General features: G+C 33.1%; 2 protein-coding genes across 2 annotated transcripts; both read left to right on the forward strand.

The window, feature by feature from the left end:
- The first annotated feature begins 12502 nt into the window (after positions 1–12502).
- On the forward strand, positions 12503–13009 carry LOC139841979 (putative F-box protein At1g67623). Its single transcript, XM_071832161.1, has one exon. It carries the CDS (start codon positions 12503–12505, stop codon positions 13007–13009), a length of 507 nt encoding a protein of 168 aa, XP_071688262.1.
- Positions 13010–16565: 3556 nt separating this feature from the next.
- On the forward strand, positions 16566–17328 carry LOC139841980 (uncharacterized). Its single transcript, XM_071832162.1, has 2 exons — positions 16566–16747; positions 16854–17328. Exons 1-2 carry the CDS (start codon positions 16566–16568, stop codon positions 17326–17328), a joined length of 657 nt encoding a protein of 218 aa, XP_071688263.1.
- The last annotated feature ends 6822 nt before the right edge of the window (positions 17329–24150 follow it).

A 24150-nucleotide genomic window follows, 5' to 3' on the forward strand; every position in this document is an offset into this window, starting at 1 on the left:
AAATGGGATAACAACAGGGGAAGGACCTATGATCAAAACCCGTCGAAACGACATGAGGGTTTCAGAGGAAACAACAACGGTGGAAACCCCAATCCGAACACCAACTCAAACCCCAACTACAAGGGTACCCTACCACAATGCAAGAGGTGCTACAAGCACCATACTGGGTATTGTAACGTTGTTTGTGAAAAGTGCCAACGGACTGGACATATCGGTAAGGACTGCAAGGTCACCACTTTGAATGGGAAGCCGAACACCAATGGACCTAAAAAGTGCTACGAATGCGGACAGACGGGCCATTTCAGAAATGCGTACCCCAACAAAAGAAAAGACGACGGACCACCGCGTGGTAGAGCTTTCAATGTTAATGCAAAGGACGCCCGAGAGAACCCCGACTTGGTGACAGGTATATTCACTATCAACAATTTATTAGCTTCTGTCCTATTTGATACTGGTGCCGATAGAAGTTATGTATGTAGACACTTTTGCGATAAGATTAATTGGCCGTTAGTCCCTTTAAAGGAAAGTATGCTTGTAGAGGTAGCCAATGGAAAACTTGAGAAAGTTGACCATATTAGTCGAGGAGCTATTATCAACATAGTTGGTGCAGATTTTGAAATTGATTTGATACCCATCAAATTGGGAAGTTTAGACGTAATCGTCGGTATGGATTGGTTGACCAAGATAAGGGCCGACATTATCTGTGGAGATAAAGCTCTTCGTATACCACAAGGAGATGGTGAGCCCATAATTATTTACGAAGAGATATGTACCTCGAAGCTGAACCTAATTAGTTGCGTGAAAGTGCAAAAGATCATGAAGTAGGGACGTCTTGCTGTCCTAGCACATGTGAAAACGGTAGAAACCTAGGTGAAGAGTGTGAACGACGTTCGAATTGTGAACGAATTTTCCAATGTCTTCCCTGAAGAATTGCCTGGATTACCGCCACCGAGAGCAGTAGAGTTTCAGATCGATTTAGTACCAGGAGCTGCACATGTAGCTCGCGCACCTTATCAACTCGTACCTTCCGAGATGTAAGAATTACAGAGTCAACTACAAGAACTACTTGACCGTGGATTTATCCAACCAAGTTTCTTGCCTTGGGGCACACCTGTGTTGTTTGTGAAGAAGAAGGATGGATCCTTCCGTATGTGTATCGACTACCGTGAACTCAACAAATTGACAATCAAGAATCGGTATCCTCTTCCCCATATTGATGATCTTTTTGACCAACTACAAGGATCGAGCATTTATTCCAAGATCAATTTACGATCCGGATATCACCAGTTGAGGGTGAAAGAAAGCGATGTGATGAAAACTGCGTTCAGAACTCGTTATGGTCATTATGAGTTTCTTGTTATGCCGTTCGGATTGACCAATGCACCTGCCGTATTTATGGACCTCATGAATCGTGTCTGCAAGCCGTACTTGGATAAGTTTGTTATCGTCTTCATAGATGATATCCTCATGTACTCTAAGAGCGAAGAAGATCATGAGCAACACCTCCAACTAGTACTCGAACTTTTGAGACAAGAACAACTCTATGCGAAATTCTCCAAGTGTGAATTTTGGTTGAAGGAAGTTCAATTTATGGGTCATGTTGTGAGTGACCAGGGTATCAAAGTTGATCCCGCCAAGATTGAAGCTATCAGCAAGTGGGAGACCCCCACTACTCCGACTCATATTTGCCAATTTCTAGGCCTCGCCGGTTACTATCGAAGATTTATTGAAGGTTTCTCTCTGATTGCGCGTCCTTTGACCGCGCTGACTCACAAAGGGAAGAAGTTCATTTGGGAACCCGCACACGAATCAGCATTTCAAACTTTGAAGAAGAAGTTAACCACCGCACCTATCCTATCACTTCCTGAGGGCAGTGACGACTTTGTTGTTTATTGTAATGCATCGAAAAGTGATTTTGGTTGTGTACTGATGCAACGCACAAAGGTTATCGCTTACGCCTCCCGTCAACTGAAGATTCATGAGCGAAATTACACTACTCATGATCTCGAACTTGGAGCCGTTGTCTTTGCGCTCAAATTGTGGAGACACTATCTTTATGGAACTAAGAGCACTATCTTCACCGACCACAAAAGTCTCCAACACATATTTGATCAGAAGCAACTGAATATGAGACAGCGTCGATGGATCGAGATGCTGAATGACTATGATTGTGAACTTTGCTATCATCCTGGCAAGGCCAATGTTGTAGCAGACGCTTTAAGCCGAAAGGAGAGGACGACACCTCTTCATGTTAGGGCTCTGAACATCACCATCCATTCGAATCTCAACAGTCAGATCTGAGTAGCCCAAGATGAGGCTCTCAAGGAGGAGAATATATCTCATAAACATTTGAACATTCTTGTCTCTCGATTCGAGGTTAGGGATACTGGACTCCGATGTTATGCCAGAAGAATTTGGGTACCTTGTTATGGAGATCTACGAAACCTTATATTAGATGAAGCCAACAAGTCAAGATATTCGATTCATCCCAGAGTGGGAAAAATGTACCACGATCTTAAGGAACAGTACTGGTGGCCAAATCTTAAGAAAGACGTTGCAACTTATGTTGGTAAGTTTTTGACTTGTTCGAAAGTTAAGGCCGAACATCAGAGGCCCTCTGGATTGCTTCAACAACCGGAAATCCCATAATGGAAGTGGGAAAGGATCACAATGGATTTCATCACCAAGCTACCAAAGACGGTGGGTGGATACGATACCATCTGGGTTATCGTTGACCGTCTTACTAAATCTGCACACTTCCTAGCTATGAAGGAAACGGATACGATGGAGAGACTCACTCAACTATACATCAAAGAGGTTGTATCTCGTCATGGTGTACCTTTATCGATCATCTCAGATCGCGATCCCCGTTTTGCTTCTAGATTTTGGCGTTCTTTACAAGAAGCCATGGGAACCCGTCTCGACATGAGTACTACTTATCACCCACAGACCGACGGGCAAAGTGAACGAACGATTCAGACCTTGGAAGACATGTTGCGTGCATGTGTCATTGATTTTGGAAAGGCCTGGGAAAGGCATTTGCCACTCGCCGAATTTTCTTACAACAACAGTTATCACTCGAGTATTAATGCCGCACCTTTTGAAGCATTGTATGTCCGCAAGTGCCGATCTCCTATTTGTTGGTCCGAAGTAGGCGAAAAGCAAATCACCGGACTCGAGGTAGTCCATGAAACAACGGAGAAGATTGCTCAAATTCAAGCGAGACTTAAGACTGCCCGCAATTGTCAAAAGAGTTATGCCGATCTTAAATGTAAAGACTTTGAATTCAACGTCGGTGACCGTGTGATGTTGAAGGTTGCACCTTAGAAAGGTGTTATTCGTTTTGGAAAGCGCGGAAAGTTGAACCCGTGATATATTGGTCCTTTTGAAATCTTGGAACGTGTTGGACCCGTTGCTTACCGTTTGGATCTTCCAACTCAATTGAGCTCAATTCATCCTACCTTCCACGTGTCAAACTTGAAGAAGTGTCTCGCTGCACCCGAACTTATCATACCAGTGGAAGAACTTAGATTGATGATAAACTCCACTTTGTGGAAGAACCTGTTGAAATTATGGACCGTGAGGTCAAAACTTTGAAATGCAATAAGATTCTGATCGTCCGAGTACGATGGAATGCCAAACGAGGACCTGAGTTTACCTGGGAGCGAGAGGATCAAATGATGCAGAAGTATCCTCACCTTTTCCTAACTCCTCCATTTACCTCAGCATAAAATTTCAGGACGAAATTTTCTTTAACAGGTGGGTAATGTAACGACCCTGGATTTTTCGAACGTTTACTTATTAATATTTATTATTAATACTTGTGATTAAATGAATGTATTGTTATACATTTACTTGTTACCATACATGACTTTAAATGCCCGACACATCTTTGTGACACACGAACATTACACGAATAATATTTTTAGAATATTATTTACATTCATGATTAAGTTTTATTAATCATTTTAATTAACTATGGTTACTAATTAATTACTTGGGCTTTTACTTGAATTATTATTTATTTGGACTTGGGCTCATGATTAGTGGACTTAGAAGCCCACACTACATCCTTAATGGATTAACTAGCCCATTTTATTTATGCAAGTGTCACTTTAAAACTAAACTAGACTAATTAAGTTGTGTGGAATCTAGTTACATGATACTTACACATCTTCCCCATCAAAGCACCTCTAATAACCATCTTTATAGTCAATTACATGCAAGAACCTTGTGGATTTTTCCTTCCCCCCTCCCCCTTTGGAAACCGTCGACTTTAGTAATGGATGGGGAGTGTTTTGTTTCAAATTTTATTCACTTATCTACTAGTATTCTCAACTTATTCTTTCACTTTTACACACACAAAAAAAATACTTGCATTTTCCTCTCAACTTTCTCTCCATTCTTGTAAGTAACAAGGTTTCTTTTCTTCCTTTCTTCCTCTTGAAAACTGAAACCAAACACCCATAATCATCATCATCACTTGTTCTTGTTGTTGTTTTGTTAGTTGTTTACTTACTTGTACTTGTTTAATGTTGTTAAGAATCAAACTTTGTAGTTAGATTCTTCATATTATCTTGTATTTACAAGAACACCCAAGAACCTAACTTACTAGTTATGTTCTACAATTAAAGTTTTAAAAGATTAAAGTTCATGAGTTGTAAAAATAATACTTGAAGTTCATGTTGTAAACTTAAAGTTTACTTCCTTAAAGATCAAGACTTTGGCATGAATCTTTAAAGTATGAACAACCATGAACTAGTTACTTGTTTATTTAGTTTATTACTTCATTTCTAGCATCTTTAAATTCGTGATTTATGTTGTTCTTGGCCAAGTGTTACTTGTTAACTTTGATCTCATTTTTCTTGAACAAAAGCTAACTTTATAAGTTTAAGAACATGGAGGTTTAACTTTCTAGTTATAACTTCACATACATATGAAAGATCTAAGCTTCTATAGCTTATGGTCTACTTATTTTGTCATAAACAAAAGCTTGAAAGCTTACATGTACTTTACAATATGAAAATCTAAGTTTTATAGCTTATGGTTTCATTAAAGTAAAGATTCAAGTGTTATTACTTAGGATTTGACTTAATAACTTTAGATCTAGACTTTTGGGTCATGGATCTTCAAGATCTAACTAAGAACTATGTTCTACAACTTAAGATCTTGATTAGTTAGTTTACTTTCAAGTTTGTAGTTCAATATTACTTTTATATTTCATGTATGTGTTAAATCTAAGATCTTGAAGTAACTTTGGTTCATCAAACTACTTGCAACACTTAATTGAGTTGTGCTACTTATCTTAGACTTACACTTGTGTTATGATGTTTAAAACTTGGTAAATATGATGTAAACACATCAACGAGTTGTACACTTGAAGCTATATGCATCAAGGATGAGAACCGTGATGAACGTCAAGCACCAAGAACCCACCGGAACCTACTGTTTACTGTTTTCTGTAACTTGTCAGACCACCTGGGCTGCTGTAAAGATGATTTTCAGTTTTCCCAGGTCATGTAGATAACTTTTCATTTAAGACTCATCTTAATCCGAGTTACGGTTTAGGATTTATGGCCCTCCGATCGTCACTATGTCCTTTTAACGTTGTGCTGAAAATTCTGACCTACTCGCACTTAAACCATCGCCACAGTCAAACGAAGACGAGTTTGCTTCTGGAATATTTATCACAACTAAAGGACTCATATACGGAGCCATGGCCACTGGTCTCACCTTATTTCAGTAGGTATATAGGTCGTGGTGACTGAACGAATTCAGCCTTTGTTTTAAACTCTTTTCATGAACGAAACTTACGTTACACCTTTTTGTTTGATGATGAATGATGATGACCTTTAAGACCTAATTTACATATATTTAAACATATTGAGATGATTTACTAACTTAGTAATATTTGACTTAGGTTGAGGACTTTCTGGACCTACGTACTTGCTTACTTCCTGACTAGACTTTACCACTACTTTATCACTGTGAGTTATAGTATCCCTTTTTTACTTTAACTATTTTGAGAACTGAGAATACATGCGCATTTTACATTTTACATACTAGGAACGAGTACTTAAACTTTATATATGTGTAGGTTATACAATGGCATAAACATTCCCTTTAGCTCGGTAACGTTTAGTCATTGGTTTTTGAACCGGTGAACACGAATCTTAGATATGGATCCATAGGGTTTGACATCCCCATTCGGGCTAGTAGCGCTAGCATTTAATGGGTGTTTAATACTTCGTAAACATACGCACTTGCCAAGTGTACTTTCAGGGGGTTATAAATGTTAAGTTAGTTACCAAGTGCCCACGGTTAAACATATACTTTATCATACTATTTTAAAACGCTCTTTGTAGCACTGAAATCTCGTGGCCTACCTTACATACTGTTATACTTAAACTATAGCTCACCAACCTTTATGTTGACGTTTTTAAGCATGTTTTTCTCAGGTGCTTAAGGTTGCTTCCGCTGTTGTACTAGTCTTGCTGTAGACACTCGCTGCTTTAGAGATGTCACCGCATGAACGTTTATCTTGCATTCATAAACATTATTACTTTTGAAACTATGATTTGTAACGACCATTGGGGTCACGTACAATTATTAATTTCTTCTATTCATAGAAGCATACATTTGATGTAAAACATTCGACGTTAGTTATGACGTCACCTTTTATCATGAATGCAAACGTATTTTGAAATGACATATAGTGTTTGACCTTGTAATGATCCTGTTGTTGATGATTCGTACACGATGGTTTTGTACGGGGCATCACAATCGGGCACTTCTTTCACTTTCATATTTCACCAACTTTATCTCTCTCTTTAACTCAGCATTCTCTTCCAATAGTTTCTTGATCGCTAGGTCTTTTTCATCCATTCGAGCCTCGACCCTTGCAACATGGCGAAGCAAGCCATCAAAGTTCTTCTCGATAGTTTTTCGCAGATTCTTGATTTCACACATGGCGTTATAGTTATCGTAGGAAGGAGATCGGGCTCTTTTCTTAGACGGGCCATCTTCTTTAAAATCAGTAGGGTGTTTCCCTTTACTTTCCGATCTTGGAATCGGGTGGTATTCTAGAGACTTAGATGAATCTTGGAGAGTGTTTGGACTGTAGTTCAATGGTGGTGGGTCAGGACCATAAAGAGGGCTTCATACTGGTCTTGCAGTTGAAGAGTATCCAGTATCTTCTTCGGTGGCAGGTTTGAAGTGAGCCATTACTTCAGATGGTTTGAAGAGAGTTGTTTTGTTTATTTGATTAAAGCTTGACATCCTAACATTAGAAAAGAGTCTTTGATTAGAATTTTAAGCTAAGATTATTAAAGCAAGGTTGTTAAGATTATAAGGCAATCCTAAGTGCTTTAAGTCTAAGGCAGGAAAGGTTATAGTTCCCTAGATTGCTAAGTCACCCTAGCTAGCAAGTAAGGCACACATAAAAATGCAATCCTGGTTCTCTATAATAGCCTGGTTATGCTCTGATACCAATCTATCACACCCCCAGTTAAGGCCTGGGTGAATGTGACATTAATATCAAAAATACTAACATATTATATAATGAGAACGACACTATATGATAAAAACAAACTTTATTGATTACGCAGCGGAAAGAAATGGAATGTCGTTACAAGAATTGAAATTACAAGAATGTAATTAAATGCATAAATAATAAATGTGACTCTTTCTTCAAGTCCTAGAGTCCAAGTAACATCACACAGATAAGAGTAAGTGGATCAATCGTAACCTGAGACAAAACATGCTAAAGTGTCAACCAAAAAGGTTGAGTGAAGTTCATAGGTTTAACAAAATAGTTGACCGTTGTTTAGACCACAAGAAAAGTAGATCTCGCAGGGATCTAAAGTAGTGCCAAGTTTGTGATATTTAGACTAAACAGTTCGAAGTTTGCCCCGTGACAAGTTGTAGTATCCTTGTCAGTTTGAATCATTATTAAGTAATACAATGACTTGGTCAAATGTATCGAGGACGTTACTCCCGATAGGCCTACCCCCAATAATTAAGAATGCGTTATGTAAAAGCAATTAAAAATATCACAGTGGGGACTTGCAGGACATAGCCATGTATAGCACAGTTTAATAGTTGGTACTTGTGTCTAAGTTGTAAATATTAAAAGAAGCATGTGTCTCACCCCAGTAAGTTTAAATAAATTGCGCAATAGTAAGTGGGGCTATGAAGTTCACCTTAGTAAGTAGGGGAAGAGTTTGTTATTCCTCGGATAAGAAGAGTTGGATGATTGTGAGCAGAAAGTCAATCTAATGACATTTAAGAGTAGTTAAATGTTTGCCCAAGTTTAAGTTTAAGTATGCAAGTGTTTAAGTGTAGTTTGTTTTACTAAGTTCCCATTCTAAGTAAGTTTCCATTTTTAGTAAGTTTCCATGTTTAGTAAGTTAGTGTTGAACACTAGTGAGTTGTTCTTAATAAGTCCACCACTTATTAAGTGTGTAAGTGACTAAGTGTTGTTCACTTAGTGAGTGTATGATTACTAGTCAGGTTTATATTGTGCACCATACCCAAACATCTATGCCACCGCCGAGTCACTTGAATGATCTATTGTTACCGGTCGGCCTAGGATCTCTTGACCAGAATCTAAGTCTTGGCTTTCGAGATCCACAAGCGTCCCATAATGGTACCAAGGATCACCCTAGGCCATAAGTAGCGTTGACGTTCGAGTAATTTCATATTATCGTGTACGTTATAATCTTATAATATAAGTATTATTCTTTATTATTGATTTTTTTTAATTCTTTAGTATAATAGGGAAAGGAATTAATTAGTTATTATAAGTATTATTTTTGATGTTTTATAATAATAGTAACAATATAATATTAATGTATTTATATGTATTTAATTATTTTTTCCAAGTTTTTATATTTATTTCCATTTTTCTTTGCATATGTTCTCGGTTTAGATTAAATCAAAATTAATTAGGTAATAAATATCAAATCGACCTAAATAAATAATTTTATATTTTTTATAGGTTCTATATTCTGTAAAAAATGTTATTAAAATTATTAAATCAAATTTTATACCAGAATATTATTTATTTAATATTTTCTAATTATTTAACCATTCTAATCGGCCTATAATTAAATAAATAGGAAAAACAATTTAAAATTAATTTTTATATTTTTTTACAATATCTAGTGATGCTACTAATCATATAAATTTTATAAAAATAGATTTAATACATGTTTGTATTTATTTTGTATTTTCTTTATTATTTCTCTCGATTTAGAATAATGTAAAAGAAAATTCTATTTAAATAATAATCGACCCATTTATTTAATTTTTATAATTTTTGCTTGTTTATAAAAGTATAATAATCTCAAAAAAAAAATTATAATTATTTTTATTACTGTTTAATATTTTATTACGAATTTTATATGGTTTTCATGTTTAATTAGTACTTAATTCGTAATTAATTACAAATAATATTCCAAAACTTATCATATTTATTTTTATAAGTACCACAACTATTCTAAATAATTTCCAAACAAATACTACTGATGTGAATATTTATTAACAATTTAAAATAACAATTGGCTAAACAAAATACAAGAAATAAATAAAATGAATAAAAATAATTAAGAAAATGAAAAGGAAAGTTACCTCAAGACTTCTTCAAGTTTTTAGAGAGGGGATTTTGGTTTGATTTGTGAATGAGAAACTAGGAGTCTAGGGGTGTTTATATAGTGCAAGTATTAGAGTGTTAGTCAACATAAGAATGTTCTAATTTATGATTTTATTTTATTTTATAATTCTTTTAGTCAACAATAGGTGGTACTAGTTTATATTTTTTTTATATATATTTTATTTTTAGTCAACATAAGAATGTAATTGTTAAAGATTCTTTAGTCTCATTATTATTATTATTATTATTATTATTATTATTATTATTATTATTATTATTATTATTATTATTATTATTATTATTATTATTATTATTATTATTATTATATTTTTTTTTTACATTTACTACATGATAAGTATTATTTTCTTTTTACTAATTCATGACTTGTATTTATTTTTTATTTAGATCCCAATTGTTTTATTATTTATATAAATGTCACTTTTTATTTATTTCTTATAGATTAATACTTATAATATTACAAAAATGCATAAATTTTAATTAGCAGTGAGTGTCGACTAAAAGTTTATTATTTGGTCAACGTTAAATTGATTGTGTATATAACAACCCTTAAATAATTAATACGTATAGTCAGCCAGTAAATCCTAGGGTCATTTCAGTCATTTCAGAAGTCAAAAAGTGAGGGTTTTTATAAATTTAGTAGATACTCAATCATTCAAGTAATAAATTGAAATATACATGTTGAAAGTCTACATTTACTTATCCTACAAAGTATATTAATAAATTTAAAAATCATTATAAGATAAATAAATCATTCTATTAGTACTCATTAAATGTTAGTATTGACAAATGATCTAAAGGTAAATAATTCACTTTGTTGTACATTCAACTTTTTAATTCATAATAATAACACTTAATGAAACATAGTAGTTCCCAAAACAACTAAACCAATTTCGATTTAATGCTCAATCATTTGTTCACTCCATAAAGGAGTACATTAATTGTGCATTTAAAACAAATATTCTACAACTTATTAGTAAATTTGTATTTGCATTCATCTATTGAACATTGTTTGATACTTCAATTACAATAACTAACTTGCTTATTGTTATCGTAGCCTCACTCAAATCCATTCTTCTGAAGATTCCATTTGTTCGTTAGCTCATTCGTTGTCAATTTCTTCTGCACGTTATCCAAACTCCTGTTTTAAAAAGGCTCAGTATGTTGGTTTAGATCGCTTGAACCCGTCCATGGTAATCATTTGAATGAATTTTTGTGAACCCATATTTAACCAAACATATATCCAAATTTCAACTTTGTTGTTAAAATTATTGTAGGAAGGCTTTTATATTATTCAGGCCACAATCAATACCATTCTTCCTGATGACACTTTGTACTACATTGCCTGCAAGAAGTGTAACAAGAGTGCTAAACCTGTTATCCCCAACTGTGATCTTACCTTCGACGTTGATCAACTTTTAAACTTGAAAAGGAAGTGTTACGGTTGTATCAATAAGCCGTACATGGTAGTTAGGTGAATTACAAAACATTCTAAATAGATTTGCAAAATATTAGTATATCACTTTAATCATACTTTGTCTGTCTTTAAATTTTTACATAACAGGTTTAAAGTGCCGATTCGTGTAGAAAATCAAACCGGCACAACATCTTTCACTGTTTTCGAATATGTGGTAAAGAAGTTCGTTACCCAATCGGCTTATGAGTTAATGAAGGCATTGTCTGAAGATGATGATTATCCCGAAGAGCTGGAACTTCTTTTACAAAAGACCCTTTTGTTTAAGATAGATGTTGGTGCTTATAACAAAGAACGTGGAATTCGAAACTACACTGTTAAAGATGCGACCGATGACCCAACATGTTTCGAACTCTATGAGAGTTTCAAGGTAACATTTAATACTGTTACATGACTTTGTACCTTGATTCAATATATAAGTTGTTTTATACGCACTCATTGTCTTTTCTTTTTTTGGTATTGTTATTCATTTTAACTTGCTGTTTGTGTGATGTCTAAAATATCAATAGTTTCTTAACCTATCTTTAATATCACTAAGGTCAATCAACTAGTGGTTTTTGAAGATGTTGAGATTGAAGAATCATCTGAGAAACTTAGTTCAGTTGGGAATGTATGAATACATTATATAATACTCAGTTCTAAATTTTTTTCATATCACGGTCATTTTTAATGATTATTATTTTGATAACAACTTATAATTTACTTTTGTATTGTGCCTCTAATGTTTCTGTAAGTCAGACCGTTGATCTCAATCATGATACCTATTTTAGCCCACCTCTCAAAAAAATCTAACAAGAAGGAATCAAAGCTCCACCATCTGTTAAGTCTTCAACAACCAAGGTTAAATTCTCCGATCGTCCGAAACATTTACGCTCATCCGATTCATGATTTGAACAACATACATTTGTTAACAGTTATTTTTGGTTTTCTTCTATGGAATTCCAATGGCTTGTAAACTATATAATTATGTTTTCCCTGCACTATTTCTCCTCCATATCCACCTTGATATGGATAACAATCTAATTTATTTTCTATAAATTTTATTGTGTTTTGTGTTGATGTTTTTTGTGTTGAGGTTTTTATTAGGATTTACATCTTTTTATAAAAGTAACACACTACCATTTTAATTAAAATGTGACTTTCCATTTTCCTATATAAAATTAAATTTAGAAGGAAATTAAAGTTATAAATTTTCAAGCATTTATTGTTGTACGTACGTGTTAACCTACCAACTCGATTCAGTAGCCCTCAAAATCTACTTTAAACCCTTACTTGTCAGAAAGCAACTTGCATTTTTCAAATACGTAAGCATCAACTTCATTTTCCATCTTTTTTTACTTTTTTCAAATAATGCAAAAATGGATCAACTTTCAAAGAATATTCGAGATGTTCTTCCTAATGACATAGTTGGTGGAATATTGTCAAGAGTCAGTCAACAATCATCAGTTCACTTGTCTTTTGCCAGATTAGTTTGCAAAGACTTTCTTAAGCAATCCGAACATTATTTGGTTTATCGAAGGCTTTCCTTAGATCGGTGGCCTATCTTAGCTTGGGGTATCCCAGAAATGGTCTATCTTCTCCATCAGTGTGTGATAAATAAAAACCCTAATGCTATTTTTCGATTAGGTTTGATAAGTTATTTTGATGGAGTAAACACAGACTTAGGGCTTCGTTATTTAGAAGAAGCTTCAAACAATGGGCTGAATCAGGCAGTTTATGTTTATGGTTTGATCATGTTTTCATCTCATGATTTGGAGGAAAAGGATAAGGGTTTAAAAATACTTAATGCAAGATTTCCACCATTGCCGGATTTGGTGGTTTCTGTTAGAATGGATGTTTATGGTTTGTTACAGCAATTATGGTGAAGGAACCTCCATCCTTTTGCTGACTTGGCAACCACTTGCCATATATCCAGTCACGTAGGTTATTTCCCATATATTCATGGCTTTGAACTCACCATACAAGAGTGTATGTCGTGTTTTTGGGCTTATGAGTTAGGTTTGATTATAAATCGATTTAGGTATAATTAAATTTATGTTATTATTATGTGAAAAATCTTTTGTTATTTTGTATCAAAATTACTCATTTATTATTATTATAAATTTTCAGAAGGATATTAGTATAAATGTTTCATTTTTCCTTCAAGTTTGGTATCAATTCAACTGTTATAATATGTTTATTTGATATTATTATAAATGTTCCATCTAAAATAATTAATTGTTAAATAATGAAATATATAATGTATTTAGAAAATAGGACCTTTTTTGAGCCTTAATTCCTAAAATGTCTCTTCATATAAAATTATTATATAATATTTTACAACTATATATATATATATATATATATATATATATATATATATATATATATATATATATATACATATATATATATATATATATATATATTAATTTTATCATCATACCATTGGACAAGTGTTGACATACCATGTCAATTTATTAGCTAAAAAAACTACTTTAAACCCATCATTTTCACACTAAAACTTGCATCATTTTCAACTACTTTCATGTTCTACAATACCTAATAAGTGTCTATTTTACACAAAGATATCTATTTAAAAAAAAATTTAATACTTTTTGTAAATAATACAACAAATATATGCAATTCAAAAGAATATTCTAGAATCCATTTTTTCACCTATGTTGAGTCAAATCTTTTCTAAAAGTGTTAAATATTCGAATTTATTTTTTATTTAATTTTAAATTCAAACTAAAAACTTATGTCAAAAATGTTTGCTTTTCAAAAAAAATAAAAAATTACAAATATACTTTCCAAATTGAGCCTTTTTTATAAAAGTATTTGAAAGATGTTTGAGGAAGTAACCATATCATCATTTAACTGCACACGTGTTCCCATACCACGTCGCATTATTAACCCCAAAAAACAACTTTCAAGGCTTACTTTTCAGGCGGCTAAAATATTATCATTCTGATATTATTTTCTGCTGCTACAGAAGGTCAAGGTCTCAAGTACACACCATTCAAAAAAACTTCAACTTTATTTTCCAGATTTTATATTTTTTTTAAAAATAATGAAAAAAATTAAAATGAATAAGATCAACAATGGGTGTTGCTCGATTAGTTTGCAAAGCCTTTTATAAGCAAGCCCAGCATCCATTGGTTTATCAAAGGCTTTCCTTTGATCGTTTACCTGTAGGTTCTTGGGGTATCCTTCAAATGATTTATCTTTACCATCGTTGTTTGGTAAATAAAAACCCTAATGCTATTTTTCGTAGGGTTTGTTATTTTATTTTGATGGGAAATATAGCCAAGATGGCCTCCGTTATTTAAAACAAGCATCAAACTGCCAATTAGTAGAGGCTGTTTATGTTTATGGTTTGGTTATGTTTGCTTCTCACGATGTAAATGAAAAGGAAATCGGTTTAAAAATTCTTAATCAGACATTCCCACCGATACCGGATTATGTGGTTGCTGTGAGAACAAAGGTTTATAACCTTATACATCAAACCTGGAGAATGAACCGCCATCCTTTTGCTGACTTGGAAACGAGGTGCCCTATATCCAGCCACAATGGTTATTTACCAAGAAGAAATGGGTTTGAATTAAAAATCCAAAATGCATGTCGTGCGTTTGGGCTTATGAGTTGAAGCTTTTTGTAAATCAATATGGTTTTAATTAGATTTGTGTTTTTTTCTCCCTAAAATTACATGTATGTTAGTATTATGGGAAAAAAAAATTTTGTAACAACTATGCAAATTACTCCTGTAATATTAATATAAATGCCTCTTTATATTATGATATCAGTGTTGGCACATTTCTTCCTCTTAATTTTGTCTTTTCAATTACTGTATTACTAATAACAGCACTCTAGTTACTAACCAATTGACTTAAGTAATGTATAATAAAATACTAAACACTAATAAAAATAGTTATCACATTATTAGAAATTGTGATTACTTTCAAACCAAATATACCATATTCTAATCCCTACACATTATGGATGTAAATTCCTGTTACCAATAAAGTCAAGTACAACACAAAACATTTCTTTATCCGTTGGTATTTAGTCAATAACCATAATCTCATTTTCAAATTCGAAATTCTGCATCATAACAAACATAATCCTTCATTATCTTCAAAAACCTATGTTAACAGATAATTTTGGCCAAACTGTATTGTCATGAATAATAACTTCAGAAGATCTTCACGTTTAAATAAATCAAATAAAAATGAGACAAATCTTTCGGAACCAGTTACAAATAAACGAAAACATCCTACAAGGATGAAGGATTCCTTTGATGTTAATGCATCAAATCCAGGTACTACTTACTCTTTTTATTAATATGAATTTTATAGAAAGTTACTCTTGGCATATATTTTGAGATTTAGTATTCAGTCATATTCACTATACATCAAATTTAAATACTAATAAATGTCTATTATTTTTAGAAATTTCTTCCATGGCAAAGACAATCGTTGGAAATGTTATGATGAAACACAAAAAACAAAGTACAACAGCAGCAATTGGATAACTATCCTCATCATCGTGTTCAATTCTAACAGGTGTTTCATGTTATTACAACAAAAGTTTTGTAATCTATGGTGTATATATGAAAATAATATTTATTCTGAATTTCTAAATTCAAATCTTATACATTGGTTATTCAGATATAACCAACACAACTTGATCAAAAGTGGTGACTTCATCTACAACCCAATATACATCGAGTATGATGAAAGAAAACATTTTTCAACATACGACAAATACAACGGGTGAATGTTCATATAAAATTGCAACTCCGGCACCGTTAACACCATCTCTTAGAATATCAAAGGAATCACTTAATAATACTGACAAATGTTACACTTCATCATACAGTGTATCTAAAGGTATTTATTTATGAGATATATAATATTCAAACCTGTTTTATTTTTAAAATCTACATACTTACTTTTTTAAGTCGGAATTTTTACAAGTACGGTCAAAGTGGAATCAAAACAACAAGCATTGGAAGGAAAATATTGCATTGATACCTTTTGACCTTGACCAAGCAAACACTGATGATCTTGAAAATAAATCATTCAAAGGAATTTCAAAGGGTTGTTCTTATAACTTTTTTAATTTGTTAAACTATGTTATATTTTATAAATTAAACCAATAAATTGTTATTTTTGGCAGACTATGTTGATTACGGCAACCTTAGTTATATATGTTCCGCTTGTGGTGCTAAATTATAGTATAAAGAGACGAAAGTAGGAAAAAAAATACGGTCTCTCCCAGGCATTCTCACTTTGTTGTTTGAGAGGTAAAATAGCGCTGCCCAAATTCAACAAAGCTCCTCCTAAACTAATTTGGGATCTATATACTAACAATCATCCCAAGAGTCAAAATTTCATTGAGAATGTTCGACAATACAACATGATTTTTGCATTTACTTTGATGGGGGGCAAGGTGGACGATATTGTAAACAAAGGTCGTGGCCCTTATACATTTTATATTCGTGGTCAAAATTGTCACCAATATGGAGGTTTATTACCAACGGATGGCCGAAAACCAAGATTCAGACAGTTATACATATATGATACTGTAAATGAAAAAAATAACAGGAAAGAAGCAATCAGGTATGATTCGTGTAATTCATATAGCTTAACATCAAATAAACAATGTAGTAAATTAATATATGAGAATATTAACATTCATATTTATGATTTGTTGAATTCATGACAGTGGCAAAAACAAAACAAAGCCTTCGTCTTCACGCTATTCACTAGACGGGGATCACATTCGTCAAATAATGGAAGTTCTCGATGAACATAATCCTCTTGTCAAGACATTTCGGATGGCTCGTGATCGGTTTCTAGAAACACCTAATTTGCAGATGAAAATTAAGTTAATTGGTAGACGAACGAAAGATGGACGTAATTATAATCTGCCAACGGTAGACGAAGTAGCAGCACTTATTGTAGGTGATATCAATGTTTCTTCATATGACGGAAGGGATATTGTAATAGACAGTCGTATTGAAGGGTTAAAAAGAATTTCTGAGCTTCACACCGAATATTTAGCCCTACAATATCCACTTCTATTTATTTATGCAGAAGATGGGTACAGGACAGACATTCTGCATCGTGATGTCGATGAGCATTCCACAAGAGTGAAAAAGAGGGTTACTATGCGTGAATTCTTTGCATATAAACTTTAAGAACATGTTGTTGGTCGTAAGTTGTATTAACAATTTGTAGTTGATGCTTACACTATGATTGAGGCCGAAAGAATCTCATACATCAGGAAAAATCAGAATATTCTAAGAGCAGATACTTTCACAAACTTATTGAATTCAGCGGCGTCAGGTACTTCGGAAAATAGTATGATGGGAAATAGGATAAAACTTCCTTCGTCATTCACAGGGAGTGCTAGATATGTGATTGAGAATTATCGTGATGCTATGGCACTTTGTCGTGTATTTGGCTATCCGGACTTATTTTTAACTTTCACATGTAATCCAAAGTGGCCAGAAATCACAAGAGAATTGGACGGGACCGGTTTTAAACCAGAAGACAAACCATCTTTTTGCACAAGGATGTTTATGATAAGGCTAAAAAGGAGCATATATTTCATAGCAATATCCCTCCTAAATAATAGATTTTTATATGTAATTGTATTATATTTTCATTGTAATTGTTTAAATAAATAAATGTGAAGACGAAGCACGAAGATTAAAGAATTGAAGAAAAAATGCCACTAAAGCCTGAAAAGTGCCACTAAAGCCATAGTACACTTAAAAGTGCCACTAAAAAGTGAGTAAAAGACTCGCACGAATTTTGAAATTTAAGGAGAACAATTTTTATGCAAATTACAAATCACGAAACGTAAAGTGCACGATATAAAATGGTACGAAAGGACGTTTGAAAATCCGGAACCAGGACATGAGTCAACTCTCAACGCTCGACGCAACGGACTAAAAATTACGAGTCAACTATGCACGAGAATATAATATAATATTTAAATAATTATATTAATTATTTAAATATTATAATTATATAAATAATATGTCGGCAAAGCAAAGTTCCAAACTTGGATGAGCTGTATTCACGATCTCCGCGACTCGCGGAGATCCCAGCCTTTTTCTATCGCGACTCGCGGAGCACAGAAATTTCAGAATGCCTATAAAAAGTCGCGAATTCTGCCGAGTTTAAAAAACATAATAATAATAATACTCCGTAGTATAATATAAATTAATATATAATATATAATATATATATATATATATATATATATATATATATATATATATATATATATACATATATATATATATATATATATATATATATAATATAGATTAGTGTTATATTAGATTAGTTCGGGTTATGTAAAGGTTATTTTACGAGTTTTAAAGTCGGAGCTCTGTCCGTGTAACACTACGCGATAAATAATCAATGTAAGCTATGTTCTCCTTTTTAAATTAATGTCTCATACTTAAGTTATTATTATGCTTATTTAAGACGAAGTAATCATGATGTTGGACTAATTACTAAAATTGGGTAATTGGGCTTTGTACCATAATTGGGGTTTGGACAAAAGAACGACACTTGTGAAAATTAGACTATGGTCTATTAATGGGATTTATATTTGTTTAACTAAATGATAGTTTGTTAATGTTAATATAAAGATTTACAATTGGGCGTCCCTATAAATAACCATTTACACTCGATCGGACACGATGGGCGGGGTATTTATATGTACGAATAATCGTTCATTTAACCGGACACGGGAATGGATTAATAGCCACTAGAATTATTAAAACAGGGGTGAAATTATGTACAAGGACACTTGGCATAATTGATAACAAAGTATTAAAACCTTGGGTTACACTCAGTCGACATCCTGGTGTAATTATTAAACAAAGTATTAAAATCTTGTTACAGTTTAAGTCCTCAATTAGTTGGAATATTTGACTTCGGGTATAAGGATAATTTGACGAGGACACTCGCACTTTAAATTTATGACCGATGGACTGTTATGGACAAAAACCAGACGGACATATTAAATAATCCAGGACAAAGGACAATTAACCCATGGGCATAAAACTAATATCAACACATCAAACATCATGATTACGGAAGTTTAAATAAGCATAATATATTTTATTTCATTTTCCTCGTACTTTTATTTATTGTTATTTATTTTATATTGTTAGTTAAATATCGTCATTTACTTTATGCTTCGCTTAAAATATAAATCGACAAACCGGTCATTAAACGGTAAAACCCCCTTTTATATATTATTAATATAATATATTTTGTACGAAAATTGTTTAAAATATAGTGTGAAATAAGCCAGCTCCCTGTGGAACGAACCGGACTTACTAAAAACTATACTACTCTATGATTAGGTACACTGCCTATAGTGTTGTAGCAAGGTTTAGGTATATCCCATTTGTAAATAAATAATTAAAACTTGTGTAATTTGTAACGTATTTCTTAGTAAAATATAGTACTATCACGTACCCCCACGCTACCACATCAAGTTTTTGGCGCCGCTGCCGGGGAACTCGGCGAAACTCTATATTTTTAATTCATTTTTTGTACAAATATATATTATTTTTAGAAAAACAATATAAAATTTAAAAAAAAAACGTTTTACATTCTCCGCGACTTGCGGAGTTTTAAGGCAAGTGGAACCGCGACTCGCGGAGCCACCCTATCTGACGCGCCTGAAACCCTAAACCAGCATTTATTACGGTATATTATTATTTATTATTATTAATAAACCCTAAATTAGTTAATTAATTTATTAATTAGTTTTAGTTTTATTATTATTTTGTGTATTTAGTTTAATTAGTTTTATTAAATTATAAAATTAATAGTTTTATTAAATAAATAATATAAAAATAATAGTTTTATAAAAATTGTACTTTTTACGGATTTTAGTATATTTTTATATTTTGTCCCTTTTTAATTGTTTTAGCGTAATTTTTGTATTTTTCGCTCGTTTTTAGTTTTAAACTTAGTTTTTGCCATAGTTATTTTTACTTCTAGATTTTTAGGCTTTGCCGTAAAATCCCTTAAGTGCTATTTCTTTAGACTAAGATTTAGGTGCTTTAGAATTTTGCGACGATTTTAAAATTTTAGTGCCTTTTAAGTCACGACGCGCTATTTTTTTATTTTTATTTTTCGACGTTTTTCGACGCGCATTCTTTTTCTTTCTTTTTTCTCGACGCTTTAGTTTTTAGGACTTAGAAATTTTCTCTATTTCTTATCTAATATCTCAAACGGAAAGAAAAATTATTTAAGTGGCTGAGTTGTTAGTGGCTGAGTTGTGAGCTTCCGATTTAAAGGGTTCTGGCTCCCTGCTGCATCTTTTGGCTATTCGAAACGTGGGCAAAAGCAGAAAAGTCTATTAATTGGACAACTTATATAAGTTTTTCTATTTTTATAACTAATAGGATAATTAGTAAATGCACCACATTGTAGCTAAAATTTGGCCATCGCAATAAAATGAAATTTTTTGAAAACAAGGCTATGGAAACTCTTTTTGATATCCAAAATCAATTAAATCAATTAAATCAAATGGGTGTTGATGACAATTCATTCAGTCAATCTTGGATCACGAATGACGAAACAATAACTGGTTGTGAAATCTGTGGAGATTATCACTCAACATGGGAATGTTATTATTACGTTCATATGGAAAATTACGCACCCACGGAACCTGAATGGAATGATTATGAAGAATACAATTCAAATTGGGATTATTCCCAAGAATATTTCCAAACTCAACAACCAGTAGACGAGGAAAATTACGTGTCTGAAAATTTATTAGACAATATGAAAATCAAACTCGAAGAACTCAATGCTCAAAATGAACAAATGAGAGAGTTTATAAACCGGCAAGCTGAAACTCTATCAGACTAGACACTTGTTGATCTGAGGAGTATTGTGCAAGAAAATCTCATATCATCGAATTTTGATGAATTCGAGAGCTCCGAAATCACCAATTATCCCGATGATACTTTTTATTCATTCTTACCAATTTCACAACATATCGACACATTAGCCTCTACCGACGAAATCATTGATCCATCAATGGATAAAGAAGAAGTAAGTGTGACAAATTGGTACTCTTGGGAATACGATAACGTTGAAAATTTTACCTCCGAGGCCAAACCGAACTTCACCATTCCACAACCTTCCAACCCAATATTCTCAATAGACGAGTCATCCACCGGAAATGAACTACGAGCTGTAATAGATAATGACACCTCGAATTTCACCCAATTGGGTAATAGAGGTGAAAACTTTGATCCTGAGAATAAAAGGAAGGAAATATTAGGAATTGTCCACCCTATAGAAATAAGTATGTCGGTGTATATCGATCCATTTGACCAAGAACCAAAAAAGAGACATATCCATTTACTAAAAGCTACACTTAAAGAAGAATTAAGTGGTGACGATCTGGTGAGTCTAAACTTTAAACCCATTGATATATTATACACCACCCGAAATGTAAATAACTGGCTCACTACTCTAATTCGTGGAACTCATTCTACCGACTTCACATGTCGTCAGCTAAGTGTGGGGAAGTCTAACCCTACTTAACGTTAAATTAGGGGTTCGGGTTAGTGCATAACTCGTTAATAAAAATGCATGATAAGTTAGGGTAAAAGACGCTTTTTCAAATATTAGTAAACAGTTCAGAAAAGCAGCCATTTTTGAAAAAAAACATGTGTGATAAAACAAGAAGGAATGAACGATGAGGCTCGCCATCTATCATTCGATGAGCTTTGTAATTACAAACTGGGTATTTTTAATCACTTTTCTACACTTATCACCCTCATGAATTTATAAATATAGTCTGATTTCATGCAAATGAGGGCATTGCATGATCTTAAGTGTGGGGAAGGGTTATAAATTCTCTCGGGTTTATACTTGGCTTATTTTCTAAATTTTATGAAAATTTTAAAAATTTTTAACTAAATGAATTCAAAATCATGTTTATACATATTTATGAACGATAAAACTAGGTGTTAATGCCGAAATTATCGTTATCTCGGAAAGGACATAAATTGAGAAACAACTAAAACGGTTGAATTTATTTATTTAAAATATAAAAAGACGCATGAAAAAAGCCAAGTGTGGAGAGAATGTACCAAGTTATTCAATTAAAAACTATCTATCACATGTTTCTGTAAAGTTATTGCAGGTGCTTTTGTTTTGGACTAAATTAACTGTTTTACTCGATTTACTGTAAAGAGAGATGGATCTACACGATGAATCAATTCCATCATTAAAAGGAAGTAAAGTCTTCTGAAAAAGACACGCGCTTCTTGATTTAGGTCAAGAAATTGTCGTCCAGACCAGCTGTAGGTTGACGAAAAATCTAGAAAAGTCATCTCTAAAATCAGTAGGAAATCCACGGACCTCAGCATCAAACAGGGTCGCCAAGTGGTCAGATTTATCCTAACCATGAGAAGGATTTATCTCGTACAATGGGGGGCACCGTGCAAATTAGCTTGATAAGACTAATGAATCAGATCCCCAGAAAGGATAATCTCCTTAAAGATCAAAAATCAGCTTTTAAGCCTGATATTACTCAATCCTTGAGATTGACCTTAACGATTGAGAATTACAAACTCATGGAATTCAATGATATCTAAACTCGAGCTTGAACGAGAAAATATTTTGATCAAAATTATAAACCGATTTGTTTTCTGAAAAACCATTTTCAATGCGTTCATTACCATTGAACGTAAAATCCTAGAAATTCACCTGGAATTCATTAGGTCACCTGAACCAAATCGGGTGTCAACCGTAACAACGGTGGTTGCATAGCATGGTCGGAGACAGGACCTTGTGCCAGACCGAAAAATCATAGGATGATCTTTACTATTGCTCCTACAAAGGATAGTAATAGCATCCGACACGTTTATAGACCATAATCAAAAGCAAGTCACGGGACATTGCCTTAACAGTTTCTTGTTCATCGCTTTCCTTTACAACCGGACGGTAGTTTACCGAAAGGTAATATACGGAGCAAGTATACTGGACGTGTTGCTTTCCCAATAGAAGGTTAGCAAGTGGGTAACACAAAACCACAAGTGTTGAGCTAAAATTTTCAAATCTGAAACCCACACAACCCACAAAAATAATTTGCAAACACCGGTGAAGGGTTATTCCGGAAAACTTATCTAGGGTAAAAACTAGATTGAATTTTCAAAAGATCAAATGTTTTCATAAAGATCCAATTTCCTTACGGATCTAAATTTTCATAGTCATGTGGGACTGTAAACCGCCTTTCAAATGTGCACTTTGCTTTGGAAACCGAAAGTAAATTGGCTATTTGATTGCAAGTGTCGTTGACCTAAACCCGAGGCAACTGCGGATGACACACCCACCTTTAACCATGGTTCTATCGTTACTATCATTATTTATACCACCATATCAAAATCACTAATGTACAAAGTGTGATGAATAAAAAAGTGATTCATGTATGTTTTTATTTCAAGTTCTGTATTGCTTGAGGACAAGCAACGCTCAAGTGTGGGGATATTTGATAAGGCTAAAGAGGAACATATATTTCATAGCAATATCCCTCCTAAATAATATATTTTTATATGTAATTGTATTATATTTTCATTGTAATTGTTTAAATAAATAAATGTGAAGACGAAGCACGAAGATTAAAGAATTGAAGAAAAAGTGCCACTAAAGCCTGAAAAGTGCCACTAAAGCCATAGTACACTTAAAAGTGCCACTAAAAAGTGAGTAAAAGACTCGCACGGATTTTGAAATTTAAGGAGAACAATTTTTGTGCAAATTACAAATCACGAAACGTAAAGTGCACGATATAAAATGGTACGAAAGGACGTTTGAAAATCTGGAACCAGGACATGAGTCAACTCTCAACGTTCGACGCAACGGACTAAAAATTACGAGTCAACTATGCACGAGAATATAATATAATATTTAAATAATTATATTAATTATTTAAATATTATAATTATATAAATAATATGTCGGCA

This window comes from Rutidosis leptorrhynchoides, chromosome 4, assembly GCF_046630445.1.
Source record: "Rutidosis leptorrhynchoides isolate AG116_Rl617_1_P2 chromosome 4, CSIRO_AGI_Rlap_v1, whole genome shotgun sequence".
Lineage (NCBI taxonomy): Eukaryota > Viridiplantae > Streptophyta > Magnoliopsida > Asterales > Asteraceae > Rutidosis > Rutidosis leptorrhynchoides.